The 15,079-nt window shown below is 44.0% G+C and overlaps 1 protein-coding gene across 2 annotated transcripts in view; it reads left to right on the forward strand.

The window, feature by feature from the left end:
- The window catches only part of SLC6A8 (solute carrier family 6 member 8), a 73,702-nt gene that overhangs the window by 22,093 nt on the left and 36,530 nt on the right, over positions 1–15,079 (forward strand). For both annotated transcript variants that reach the window (XM_060763160.2, XM_060763161.2), the window contains exons 3-6: positions 2,082–2,334; positions 2,494–2,626; positions 13,205–13,339; positions 14,752–14,855. In XM_060763160.2, the coding sequence (XP_060619143.2) occupies positions 2,082–2,334; positions 2,494–2,626; positions 13,205–13,339; positions 14,752–14,855 (625 nt within the window). The remainder of the gene's footprint in view (positions 1–2,081; positions 2,335–2,493; positions 2,627–13,204; positions 13,340–14,751; positions 14,856–15,079) is intronic.

The following is a 15,079-nucleotide window of genomic DNA, read 5'->3' on the forward strand; positions in this document are numbered from 1 at the left end:
AGAAGTTGCAGTATAGCAGCAGTTGGAAGGCCACCCAACCTCTACTTCTGCTGTTGAGGGCCAAAATGGGGTGACATACAGATGAAGTTGCTGCTCCAACGACAACAGTTGATTCCTGAGGTCTCTGTAATCATGAGCCTCCTACCCAAGATGGGAGATTTGCTTCATACTTTGAAAATATTAGGATTGGGAATGTGGGTTCTCAGTTATTATTGAACCGTTTGCAGCCTTAGTCATCATAGCTAATTGCAACTAATACTGGGAGTTGCATATCAGGAGCGAGAATGATTCCCATTTCAACTTCTAGTCAAAACGATTCTCAACTTTGGGTTATGCAAGTCTTTTGGATTTTAATTCCCAGATATTTATTATTTATTTACTGTATTCGTATACCTTAGTTTTAAATGTGTCATGGTGTTATTGTCTAATGTTTATTGCTATTTTTTTAATGTTTACTGCTTGTTTTATGAGTTTATTTATTGTTGTATTTGTTATGCTGTTGTTTTATTGATGTGTTGGGCCTCGGCCTCTTGTAAGCCGCACCAAGTCCTTCGGGAGATGTTAGAGGGGTATAAATAAAGGTTTATTATTATTATTATTATTATTATTATTATTATACCGCCTTTCTCAGCCAATCGGCGACTCAAGACGGTTTCCAACAAATCAGTATACATAAAACATAATATAAATAAAAAACATTAAACAGTATAAAACATCACAAAAGCAGTAAAAACAACATCGTCAGCGTCTCATTATTATCAAGCATTGTCCAGTTCCATTGTCAGTTCATTCGATTTCCTATATTCACTACTCTGTATTTGTAAACGCTTGCTCAAACAGCCACATTTTAACTTGCCTCCGAAATGTCAAGAGGGAGGGAGCAGATCTAATCTCCCTAGGGAGGGCGTTCCATAGCTGAGGGGCCACCACTGAGAAGGCCCTGTCTCTCATCCCCACCAAACGTACTTGTGACAAAGGCAGGACCGAGAGCAGGGCCTCCCCAGATGATTTTAAAGTCCTCAGTGGTTCGTAAAGGGAGATACGTTCAGACAGGTAAGTTAGGCCATATTTCAGTCTATATGGAAAATGGGATGGAAATGAAGGAAATCTGGAAAGCGAGAGGTTCAGAACCCCTGCTGTAACTATTCATAGCTGATAACCCCATGTATTACTGTTAACTGCTTAATACTGGGCTAACACCCTCACTGCAAGGTAATATGCATAGCATAATTGATTTATAGGCAATGGATTGAGGAGAAATGAGTTCAAGAGTCACTATTATTGTTAAGCAAGTTGAAGTTAGGATGTTTAGGAGAGATGCAAAGTATGAAAGGTCTACTACAGTCAGTCTTCCAAATCAACAGATTCCATCCTCCATGGCATAATAATAATAATAATAATAATAATAATAATAATAATTTTATTTATACCCCGCCTCCATCTTACCCAAGGGGACTTGGGGTGGCTTACATGAGCTTTAAAATATTCCCCCAAAAAATCCATAAAACAAATCTTGATTTTGCCATTTTACAATAAAGACACCATTGTATATTATGGGACTTGAGCATCCATATATTTTCGCAAATATATTTTGGAAGGGGAGTGGGAACCAAATGTCAGCAGACAGCATGATTCTTAAGGAGTACAACATGTCCTAATGGCTGTCTAATTATTTGTGATCTTAACTTTTCATTTAAAAAAGGTTTCAAGACCTTATGCATGACTAAGCAGTGTCTAATGGACTCTGAGAAGCCAAGGAGATGACGGAGTATGACTTTCAATGATCAGAGATGGAGCAACAGTCCTTGAATTGCTCTTGGACTCCTCTCTATAAGTAATAGAGGCAGTGTCAATTACCCAAATGTTCCACATTTACTTAAAAGACATACTTTATACCATCTGGAGAATCCTAATTTGGTCAGTGCAAAATTAAAACTTTTGTAGAGACTATCCCAGTTCAATGAAAACCAATTTGTTCACTGAAATGGCTGGGAACTGGGCAGCACTTGACACTTTTAGGGAGAAAAAACACCTCCTTTTTGCTGGCTTCTCTGTACAAGTAATGTAACTTCTTCAAACAGGACTGGGGTTTGCGTCCATGGTGATTGTCTTCTACTGCAACACCTACTACATCATGGTGCTTGCCTGGGGTTTCTACTACCTGGTGAAGTCTTTCACGGCCACCCTGCCCTGGGCCACCTGCGGGAACCCGTGGAACTCCCTGGAGTGCGTTGAGATCTTCCGGCACGAAGACTGCGCCAACGGCACTGCCCATGGCAACCTGACCTGTGATGAACTTTCTGACAAAAGGTCACCCGTCATCGAATTCTGGGAGTGAGTCTGGACACTTGTCTCATCCTACCCTGGTCTAACCCCCCTGAAGCCCTGAGATGGATTGATTTTTGGTGCCATCTTGACCAGTTTGCTGGTTAAGAAAATACCTTCTCCCACCCACTTCTTCTCAGTGTTTATGCTTCTTCTTCCTGGTTGCAGGAACAAAGTGCTGAATCTTTCAGGAGGCCTAGAGTTCCCTGGGGCCATCAATTGGGAGGTGACCCTGTGCCTCATCGCCTGCTGGGTCCTTGTCTATTTCTGTGTCTGGAAGGGTGTCAAGTCCACAGGAAAGGTAGGTTGCTTGGAGGAGATGTCTTAGCTGGGGAAGGTGCTGGAATCTGAAGGAGAAACAATGAATGAATTCTAGTGGAGGACACAGAAGGTGAATTTCTACTGTAGAATTTGAAACCATAATATCTGCCATAGTTCAGAGCTATGGAAATTATGGGAGTTGTGGTTTTACATGAACTTTAGCAAAGACTGTGGATACCTTTTCAGTCTACTATTCCTTAGGATTCTAAAGCAGTGAGCAATGACAGTCAAACTGCATTAATCCTACAGTAGAGAGGCACCTATAACCTGCCAGAAATGTATGCTGTACTGCAGCATTTCTCAACCTGGGAGTCGGGACCCCTGGGGGTGTCAGAGGGGTCACCAAAGACCATCAGAAAACACAGTATTTTCTGTTGCTAATGGGGATTCTGTGTGGCAAGTTTGGACCAATTCTATCACTGGTGGAGTTCAGAATGCTCTTTGATTGTAGGTGAACTATAAATCCCAGCAACTACAACTCCCAAATGTCAAGGTCTATTTTCCTCCAACTCCACCAGTGTTCACATTGGGGCATATTGAGTATTTGTGCCAAGTTTGGTCCAGATACCTCATTGTTTGAGTCCACAGTGCTTTCTGGGAGGTGACCCTATGGAGGTGACCCTTCTGGATGTAGGTGAACTACAACTCCAAAACTCAAGGTCAGTGCCCACCAAACACATCCAGTATTTTCTGTTGGTCATTGGTGGAGTTCAGAATACTATTTGATTGTAGGTGAACTATAAATCCCAGCAACTACAACTCCCAAATGACCAAATCAACCCCAATAATATTCAAATCGGATTTTTGTGCCAAATGAAAATATCTCCTGCACAGGCATGTAGCCAAGGGTGGGGGGGGGCTTGAGGGGCTTCAGCCCCCCTCCCCCCCGAAATTCTCAGGATGGTCCGCGAGTTTAAATTACTGGTGCATTATTTAAACGGTTACGTTTATTCATATCATGATCTGATCAACATACTCAATATATCCCATATGCATGGGGGTATTGGGGTAACGATACAAAAGGTTTGCTTTCACTCAGACTCAGCTCCCCACCCCCCCGAATCAAACTCAGTCTCCCCTCCCCCCAATCAAAATCCTGGCTACGGGCCTGCTCGTGCATATCAGATATTTACATTACAATTCATAACAGTAGCAAAATTACAGATATGCAGTAGCAATAAAAATAATTATATGGTTGGGGGTCACCACAACATGAGGAAGTGTAATAAGGAGTCGCGGCATTCAGAAGGTTGAGAAACACTGCTGTACTGCATCCGAGTATTCTCAGTTCTCTTTGAAACCATCTCCTTCCCAAGAAGTCATTGCTCCTGGTTCCGTTGCCTATTCTAATTGGTCTCACGCCCATTGAGGACACACCACACTTGAAGGATGGATGGGAAGACTTGCATGAACATGTCTTCCTGCACCTCTTTCCCTCCAAAGAACTGGTTAGCCTCCCAGTTTTCACCCTCCTAATAATCTTATATGTCCAGTTACTGAGATTCATGGCTAGGGAGGTGATTGGTTCTCAAGAATGGTGAGAGTGGGGTGACAAGCCCGCTGGCATCACCACCCAGCACCTGCAAACCAGTATTGGGTGTAGCTTTATGGACACAATAGGGCTGGTGAATTCAACAGGTGCATGCTTACATCATTTCAGTTAGTGCTAGTAGTGACAAGAAAAAGAAGATCAAAATGATAACTCTTTGGTAGTTGCTTGTCAGTATTGCGGCTGTATAGGGCCTACTTCTCACTGTATACACGTTGGGAGCAGTAGACTCATAATTAGCAATTTGTCATTGGTGACCTCGCACACTTTTTAAACATTTCATGGGAGAAAAACAGAGGAATAGGGAGCTAAATTATACTAGAGGAACTAGATGATTATAGAGAAAATGCTCTAGGCATGTCTAGGTCCTCCGGTGCAATTATATGGCACACTTTCAGTGGACGTTAACCACGGAGTCATGCTGGAAAACCCCAAAATTCCTATAGCAGTGTGCTCTCATTTAAAAAAACTAGTATTTTTTCATTCACATTTCTCACTTTCATGTGGGTCCTGCATGGTGTAGTAGTAGTTTAAGCATTGGACTCAAATTCTGGGAGAAATCAAGGTTCAGATTCCAGCTTAGCCATGGAAACCCATTGGATGACCCTGGATAAGTCACACTCTCTTAGCCTCAGAGGAAAACAAGAAGAAATCCCCTTGGAACAAATCGTGCCAAGAAAACAGGGCAATAAAGCAGCAATAGGAAAGATGACCAGGCCAATTAGATTTTACACGGATGAGTAAGACAGCTTTAAATAGTGTATTTTAATATTTTGATAATTTTTTTAATGTTTATGTATTGTATGTGAATTTGTGTCCCAGCATTGAATGTTTGCCATATATTTATTATTTACTTTATTTATATACCGCTTTTCTCAGCCCTCAGGCGACTCAAAGCGGTGAACAACATCAATACAAAACATCACGAGACAAGTATAGGGCAATTAAAAACCATTGTAACATAAATAATTAAACATCCGTATAACAATCATTAGCGCCTCAACAGTAAAATCAGAATCCAGTCTCATCATCCATTATTCCGTATTCCTATGTTCAATTACACTGTTTAATCAAATACTTGTTCGAACAGCCAGGTCTTCACTTTCCTCCAGCAGGGAGGGGCAGATCTGATATCTGCAGGCAGGGTGTTCCACAGCCGAGGGGCCACCACTGAGAAGGCCCTGTCTCTCGTCCCTGCCAAGCGCACCTGTGATGCAGGCGGGACAGAGAGCAGGGCCTCCCCAGATGATCTTAGTGTACTAGCCAGTTCATAGGAGGAGATGCGTTCGGCCAGAACCGTTTAGGGTTTATATATGCTGTGCTCCACCCTGAGTCCCCTTCGGGGTGAGAAGGGCGGGATATAAATGTTTTAAATAAATAATTAATAAAGTAACTTTCACTTCCGTGTCACCATGAAATCAGAAATGACTTGAAGGCACACAATAATGGCAGCCATTCATTTCAAATATAGGAAGCGGCAGTGGTAGCGTGTAGAAATGTTGACAGTGTATGTGGTCCACATGAAAGCATTGGCGAGATAGTGGCAAATAAAAGGCAGGAGAGGTGCCAAATATGAAAATTCAAGAGGGTATGCTCGTCCTTATTCCAAAGAGGTTTTTTTTTCTGTGTCAGGAGCAACTTGAGAAACTGCAAGTCGCTTCTGGTGTGAGAGAATTGGTTGTCTGCAAGGACGTTGCCCAGGGGACGCCTGGATGTTTTGATGTTTTACCACAGTGGTTCTCAACTTGGGGGTCGCAGCCCCCAGGGGGGTCGCTGGGCCATTTTCTGGGGGTCGTGAAGGCCCCATCCCCTCCACCTCCTCAAAATGGCTGCCGGCCCCTGTGCCAGGGAAACAGCCAGGCTTTCCAGGTCAGCTCTTCCACCTCCTGTTCCCACAGGGCTGCAGGGAGTCAGGAGGTAGAGGAGCTTAGAAGCAAAGGCCTTCACCCCCTGCCAAGCTCAGCAAGGCACGAGGGTCAAGAGGAAGGCTCCCCGTTCGGTCTGGCTGTCCAGGGAATCTTTGCGCTCGTCCCTCGTCCCCTGCCGAGCTTGGAAGGGGCAGGGGTTGAGCAGAAGCCTCCCTCACGCTCTTGCCGGCCGGCAAGGGCACGAGGCAAGCGAGGGCCCCTTCACACAAGGCCTTGCCTTGCACGAGGCCTCCCTCACCTCGCTCGTGCTCCCGCCAGGCGGCAAGGGTGCGGGGCAGGCGAGGGCCCCTTTGCGCAAGGCCTTGCTTTGCACGAGGCTTCCCTCGCCTCCCTTGCACTTTTGCCGGGCAGCAAGGGCGAGGGCGCCTTCGCGCAAGGGCAAAATTACAGTTATAAAGGAGCAACGAAAATAATTTTATGGTTGGGGGTCACCACAACATGAGGAAGCATATTTAGGGGTCACGGTGTTAGAAAGGTTGAGAACCACTGTTTTACCATCCTTGTGGGAGGCTTCTCTCATGTTCCCGCATGGGGAGCTGGAGCTAACAGAGGGAGCTTATCCGCACTCTCCCCAGATTCGAACCTCCGACTTGTCAATCTTCAGTCCTGCCGGCACAAGGGTTTAACCCACTGCGCCACCGGGGGCTCCTATTCCAAAGAGTGATTATACAGTTCTAAGTTCTATGGTGCCGCTGCCATGAGTGGGAGTGGGTGCTGTCCTTCATGTCATAGGAAAAAAGTCTGACTTTCAAATGAGACATGGCACCCACAGCCACAGCTCTATATAAAGCAGAAGAGGGTCACAAAATACACAGTAGGGCCTCAGAGGGCAGGTTGAACTCTTCCCCTGCTTGCATATTTTGCCCAAAACATAGTATGGCCCAGCTGTCACCTTTTTTTTTTTCATTCTAGTGGGGCTGGCTTCCATTTTGGGAGCCCCTTTTGTAGGGGACAAACAGCAGCTGGGATTGAGCAGCTGTGAGGCAAAAATTTGCGGGCAGGAAAGTGTTCAGACTCTTTTTTCCCCAACTGTTCACGCCAAACTATATTTCACACTAGTGTATGTATCTGGCATTACCCAGGTGTTAAGGGTGCTGCTGCTCTCCTGCTTTAATCCTTCTCTCTATCCTTTTCTTCATATTGTTTCCACTTTCCTTTGTTTTCCTTCCTCTTCCCAACCCCTAATTTCTACTTTTCATATAGATTTGACAGATATCCCAGTTTTAAGACATAGATCTTCTCCAGACTTTGGTTGATTGCAATTCTGAGTTTGTTATTGTTGATCTAAGCCCAGACCTGCATTCTGAAGCAAATGCCTCATGTTGCTTTGACGGTTATTTCATATCCTGGATAAAAGATGCTCACTTTGCAAAGTATGGATCTCACAGACAAAGGCACCAAACTTTTATGAGAGGAAGCTGAATCATTCCTTTCTCCCTCAGCAAAGATAGTGCTTCATTGCCGTATTTGTCCGAGGCAAATCCTGAGGTTTGTGCCGAAATGAAACACTGACAAGCTGGAATGTGTCCAGAGGAGGGCGATTAAAATGATCAAGGGTCTGGAGAACAAGACCTATGAGGAGCGGCTTAAAGAGCTGGGCATGTTTAGCCTGAAAAAGAGAAGGCTGAGAGGAGACATGATAGCCATGTATAAATATGTGAAAGGAAGTCATAGGGGGGAGGGAGGGAGCTTGTTTTCTGCCGCCCTGGAGACTAGGATGCGGAACATTGGCTTCAAACTACAAGAAAGGCGATTCCATGTATTGTCGAAGGCTTTCATGACCGGAATCACTGGGTTGTTCTAGGTTATATGGCCATGTTCTAGAGCAGGGGTCCTCAAACTTTTTAAACAGAGGGCCAGGTCACAGTCCCTCAAACTGTTGGAGGGCCGGATTATAATTTGAAAAAAAATGAATGAATTCCTATGCACGCTGCACATATCTTATTTGTAGTGCAAAAGACACTTAAAAACAATACAATAATTAAAATGAAGAACAATTTTAACAAATATAAACTTATTAGTATTTCAATGGGAAGTTTGGGCCTGCGTTTGGCTGATGAGATAAGATTGTTGTTGTTGTTGTGTGCTTTCAAATCATTTCAGATTTAGGTTGTCCCTGAGTGAGGGCCGGGTAAATGACCTTGGAGGGCCGTATCTGGCCTCCGGGCCTTAGTTTGAGGACCCCTGTTCTAGAGGCATTCTCTCCTGATGTTTCGCCTGCATCTATGGCAAGCATCCTCAGAAGTAGTGAGGTGACCTCACTATCTCTGAGGATGCTTGCCATAGATGCAGCTGAAATGTCAGGAGAGAATGCCTCTAGAACATGGCCAAATAGCCCGATAAAACCTACAACAACCCAAAGGAGATTCGATCTGAACATTAGGAAGAACTTCCTGACTGTTAGAGCTGTTCATCAGTGGAACTCTCTGCCCCAGAGTGTGGTGGAGACTCCTTCTTTGAAGGCTTTTAAACAGAGGCTGCATGGCCATCTGTCGAGGGTGCTTTGAATGTGATTTTCCTGCTTCTTGGCACAGGGTTGGACTGGATGGCCGATGAGGTCCCTTCCAATTCTATGATTCTATCCAAGGAATTTTGGAAATAGTATTGATAAGATTAGGCAGAATCCCCCTGAGTATAATGGAGGAAGGTTTTGCCATATCCTGATGGGAAACATGAATATCCTTTCTTATTCAAACTGTTCTATGGCTACCATCTGCATTTACTCCCAGTCTATTTGTTGGGAAACTGCAGATATTGGGGCAGCTCCCCTTATAGTGGGAAACATTTACTACTTAGGCCATGGCGCCTAATTTTTCTGGTTGCAAAATTATCCTGAAAAGACATGTTTCAGCATTCTTGTCTTTCAAGAAGGCAAAGAATCCAATAATAATGCTAGTGAGGTTTATAAGTAGGGATTTGGCCTGTCTATAGCTCTCAACATGTCTTCCAATGCTGGGAGTGGACAAAACAACTGGTTTTACGCCAACTGTGACTATCAGTCTGAGCCCTATATACCCTGACTATAGTTGTCAAACTGAAAAAGGACATGGTGGTGGGTTGGCCATGAGGCAGGGAACTTCTCTTTCTCAGCCAGTAGGAATTACCTAAATGGAATTAAACTTTAGGCTTACGTGTGCAAAATATGAGCCCTGTCTCATTCTCAGGCATGTGTCAAGGAGCCTTCTTTGGCCACACAGGGAGCCTATAAAATATTTCTCTCTACCCAGCTTTCTCTGTCGCACACACACACAAAGGCATGTTCCTTTCCCCCCTCAGACTCCCAGTGCCTGCTTCTCTGTCTCCTCAGCATGGCAAACGGATTTGAAATCCCACCCGTCAGCAAGTTCCACGCCTGAGAGCATCTGACATTTCTCCCCAGACAGCAGCTGGAGGTGGAAGGCAGGAGGCTCAGGGCCCCAGCAGGCAGGCAGGCAGGCAGGCACACACGTGGCACCACTTCCCACACTTGGCCACTGGTGTTCACGTGGCCCGGGTGAGGGAGAGGTTGCCCAGAGCAGGCCCTTTGAGGGGCAGATGCTTCTCCAAACCAGTGTTCGCTCTCTCTCTCTCTCTCTCTCTCTCTCTCTTTTTTTGCTGCGGGTATAGACTGAGATGTAAAGTGACCCTATGGAAATCAAGACAGAGTTTCCAAATGATTAACAATGTCAGTTGAGTTGTTGTAGGTTTTTTCGGACTATATGGCCATGTTCTAGAGGCATTCTCTCCTAACGTTTCACCTGCATCTATGGCAAGCATCTTCAGAGGTAGTGAGGTCTGTTGGAACTAGGAAAATTGGTTCCTAGTTTTTTCCTAGTTCCAACAGACCTCACTACCTCTGAGGATCCTTGCCATAGATGCAGGCGAAACGTCAGGAGAGAATGCCTCTAGAACATGGCCATAGAGCCCGAAAAAACCTCCAACAACCCAGTGATTCCAGCCATGAAAGCCTTCGACAATACAATGTCAGTTGAAATGCCCAAACCAAGGTTCAGGGCCTCTATCTTTTTTGGACCTATCAACACTGCCAGATACAGACAGTCCCCGAGTTACAAACATCTGACTTTCAAATGACTCATAGTTAAGAATGAGGGTGAGACAACAGGAAGTGAGAGAAATCTGCCCCTCGGAAAAGAAATTCACTCCTGAAAGAATTATCATGGGGAAAAGGGGTGTCCACTGAAGCTTTCCCACCAATCCTTTTTTCCACAAAAAGCCAAACTTTTTCAAAATCCAATTATCCCAGGGACAGAAAGTGAGGTGAAATATTCTGAACAGGGGCACAAACAGCAAAACAAACACCACAGGGGTGTAAATCCTTCCCTGTGCTATCCAAGGTGCTCTCTCTAGATAGATAGATAGATAGATAGAGATATAGATATAGATATAGATATAGATACAGATACAGATACAGATACAGATATAGATACAGATATATCTGCTTTGAATGGGATTATATGAGTCTACACAGATTTATAATCCAGTTCAAAGAAGATAATCCAATTTTTTTATTGGCAGTGCAGAAAGGGCCTGATGCGATCCTGCCACCTTCCCCTCTCTGTGATATGATTTTTAACATCTATAGGGCATATCAAAATCCACAATTTTGGTCCCCTCGTAGGTCAACTTATACACGAGTATATACAATGGTTCCTGCACCCCCAGTTATGGTTTTCAATTTTTTTTACATCTATGAGTCTTTTCTTTGCCATTCTAGGAAGTGGTCGTTAGTAATCACTTTCTAAATATTGCCATTTTTATTGCTTTTCTTGGGCATAAAGTGTCTTTTCCAAACCTGATCAGGGAGAAAGTTAACCAGAAAAGTTAACCACACAACCTTCGAAATTGGACGTCCCACATAACATAGATACTCACAATAAAGAGTATTTTTGTTTGGAATCAGGAGGTGACAATACCATAGCGAAGGCATATTTCAAACAAAAGGTAACAAGTGGAAACAAAAATGTTGTCTTGATGGTGTAATGAATTTATTATCTGAAATTACTTTTCCAGTGACATTTTTGAGACATGTAACAGGAACTTCTCAACTTTTAGTTCATGTTCTTATCGCTCTTAAGATGCATTATCCCCCTCCTGGACAAAAAAAAAGGCAGAAACAATAAATAGTGCAATCAACATACTTAAAAAAACTAATAAATTAGTGCAGTTTGCTCATTTGTTATCTGGAATACTGGAATCTGAAATCATCCAAAAACCAAAAGTATTAACTTGGGTAGCTAAGCTAGGGACACCTTTGTAAAGACTATGTATTGTGTATTTTATTTAATCAGGAAACTAGCCGTCCCCTGCCACGTGTTGCTGTGGTCCTCAAGGGGATTCTGTGTGGGAGGTTTGGCCCAATTCTATTCTTGCTGGGGGTCAGAATGCTCTGTGATTGTAGGTGAACTATAAATCCCAGCATGTACAACTCCCAGATGTCAAGATTCTATTTTCCCCAAACTCCACCAGTGTTCACATTTGGGCATATTGACTATTTGTGTAGAGTTAGGTGTCTTGTGTCCAAATTTGGTGTCAATTCGTCCAGTGGTTTTTGAGTTCTGTTAGTCCCACAAACGAACATTACATTTTTATTTACATAGATGTGAAGAACTGCATATCAGATATATGAACTATCACAGAGGTTAAGATCTTCTGGGGAGGCCCTGTTCTCATTCCCACCTGCTTTGCAAGTGCGGTTGGTGGGGACGAGAGACAGGGCCTTCTCAGTGGTGACTCCTCAGCTCTGGAACTCTCTCTCCAGTGAAATTAGGTCAGCCCCCTCTCTCCTGGCCTTTAGAAAGAAAACAAAGATGTGGTTGTGGGACCAAGACTTTGGCCGGTCAAATAATGCTTTTTAATGCTTAAGTGTTTAATGGTTTAATGATTTATATTTATAGTTAGTGTTTACTTTTTTTTTCTGTCTACGCGTATGTTGGCATTGAATTTTTGCCATTAGTATGTTGTAAACAACCTTGAGTTCCCCCATTTCCCCCCCCCCCCCCCCGGGTGAGGAAGGCAGTATATAAATATAGTAAATAAATAAATATATTTCTTGTTTAAATTTGCATCTGATCTCCAAGATATCCCATTACATAGGTAAATGCAAAATACAGGTAGTCTTGGATCTGAATTCCAAAAGACTTTGGAATTCAGATCTGTAATACTCAACCTGTAATGACTATAAATTTATTTATTTTTTTGTCATGACAGGAGCGACTTGAGAAACTGCAAGTCACTTCTGGTGTGAGAGAATTGGCCGTCTGCAAGGACGTTGCCCAGGGGACGCCTGGATGATTTGATTTTTTTTATCATCCTTGTGGGAGGCTTCTCTCATGTCCCCGTATGAGGAGCTAGAGCTGATAGAGGGAGCTCGTCTGCCTCTCCCTGGATTTGAACCTGCGACCTGTTGGTCTTCAGTCCTACCGGCACAGGGGTTTAACCCCCTGCGCCACCAGGGGCTCCATGACTATGAATTAATAATAATAATAAACCTTTGTTTATACTCCACTACCATCTCCCACAGGACTCGGTGCAGCTTACAAGAGGCCGAGCCCAAATACATCATAAAACATACCAAAAACAATACAACAATAAATAACTCATAACAAAGCAAAACAATACAATAATGACATGACGCAATTAAAAACCTGTGGCAGGGTCAAATGTAAGAATTAAAAATTTAAAAATGCTGGGCATGTCCAGGGAAATAGGTTGGATATTTTAAAGATAGGTGGACGTGCAGACAGTACTAACTCTCTCGTAAAGTGCATTTGGGACATATTGCTTGGGAGTCCTTATTATGGGAAGGCACACTGGGACATCCACGTCTTCAAGCTCCTTCTAAAAACTGCCAACGTTGGGGCCTGTCTGATATCCTTGGGGAGGGAGTTCCAGAGTTGTGGGGCCACAACCGAAAAGGCCCTGTCCCTCGTCCCCTCCAATTGCGCTTGCGATGCAGGCGGGATCGTGAGCAGGGCCTCTCCAGATGAACCAAGAGATCATAATGGTGAGAGATTGCATTTTTGGTGAAACCCTCCAAGCTCTGATCTCTCTCCCTGCTCCCTTTTTCTCTCTTTCAACCCAGATTGTCTACTTCACTGCTACATTCCCTTATGTGGTGCTCATAATACTACTTATTCGAGGGGTGATGCTGCCTGGAGCTCAGGATGGGATCATCTACTATCTCAAACCCGACTGGTCCAAACTGGCTGCCCCTCAGGTAAGTGGAGGGCCTGGACGAGAGCAGGGCTGGGTGGAGCTGAATTGGGTTGCCAACTTATTAACTGCCTTCTGTAGCTGGAACAGCACTTTGGTATGTAGAAATCAATAGAGATCACTCAGCAGCGCAATGCCTTAAAACAAATTTCTAACCCCACCCAGTAAAACAAAAACAAAATCCAAAAGCAAACAGTCCTGGGTATAAATATAGAAATGAGGAAGATATAAATCCCACAGTGTTACTAGGGAAAACTGTTAGTTAACCTGTTCCAAAAAAGAGCCACCCAGTACTACAAATCTTTTGCTTTATTCATGGCTGTCCTGAAGATGGATTGTTGTAGGTTTTTTCAGGCTATATGACCATGTTCTAGAGGCATTCTCTCCTGACGTTTTGCCTGCATCTATGGCAAGCATCCTCAGAGGTAGTGAGGTCTGTTGGAACTAGGAAAAAGGGTTCCACAGATATATAAACCCATTTTCCTAGTTTGAACAGACCTCACTACCTCTGAGGATGCTTGCCATAGATGCAGGCGAAACGTCAGGAGAGAATGCCTCTAGAGCATGGCCATATAGCCCGAAAAAACCTACAACAACCCAGTGAATCTGGCCATGAAAGCCTTCGACAATACATAGTCCTGAAGATCTTTAGTTGTTGTTCATTCGTTCAGTCGTCTCCGACTCTTCGTGACCTCATGGACCAGCCCACGCCAGAGCTCCCTGTCGGCCATCACCACCCCCAGCTCCTTCAAGGTCAGTCCAGTCATTTCAAGGATGCCATCCATCCATCCTGCCCTTGGTCGGCCCCTCTTTAGTACCTAATGCTAAATTTACACTGCCCTATAATGCAGTTTGCCACTGTATTATACAATCGGTGCAGACACTGATAGTTCAGTGCCGTTACACTGCATTATACAGGTCTACACTGACCATACAATGCAGTTCCGAACTGCCTTATATGGCAGCGTAGATCCAGCCTGAGACAGAAGCCGCTATATGACGGATTTGTGTGGATCTATTTTAAGAATGTTCCTTTTTATGTGCATCGCAGTAATAGTACAGATTCTATTCAAAGCTAGGAAACATAACATTTAATGGGTTCACAACATCTGCGACCAGGAGCTATTTTGGTCCAAAAAAAGAAGTTAAAATGTTCAAGCTCTGATTCTATTTATTGTTTATACTCCACTCTGTTTGATTTGCAAGACCTGGAAAGTGTTTTAGAAACGGAATAGCAAATGACATGAATGAATTTAATAAGCCACTCACAGCAGTAAACAGCACCTAAAGCTTTTCGTAATGGGAAAGTCTAAAAGTGTTTAAAAATTGGCAGCTCTGTTCAGAAGTGACTGCAAGAAGTTTCTCCCTGATCCATGCCTTAATCTGTCTCTTTTTCTTTTTCTTCTTCCCTCTTAGGTGTGGATCGATGCCGGGACCCAAATCTTTTTCTCGTATGCCATAGGACTGGGGGCACTCACTGCCCTGGGCAGCTATAACCGGTTCAACAACAATTGCTATAAGTGAGAGTCCATTTCCTATGTAGCCATCTGACGGCAAGCTGGCAGGGCATGGGAGGATTTGGTGTCATACCCTGGGGGGTTGTCACCATTTCCCCCCATCTACCCCAGCCCCAGCTTCTGACCACTTGATAGCAGCATGGCAATAGAGATACAACAGGCCAAGCACCATCACCCATTGGCTCCAAGCTAGGAAGAGCTGAACCTGTTGGTCCTTCAGATGTTAG

The sequence above is a fragment of the Anolis sagrei genome, chromosome 2 (assembly GCF_037176765.1).
Source record: "Anolis sagrei isolate rAnoSag1 chromosome 2, rAnoSag1.mat, whole genome shotgun sequence".
NCBI classification, from domain to species: domain Eukaryota; kingdom Metazoa; phylum Chordata; class Lepidosauria; order Squamata; family Dactyloidae; genus Anolis; species Anolis sagrei.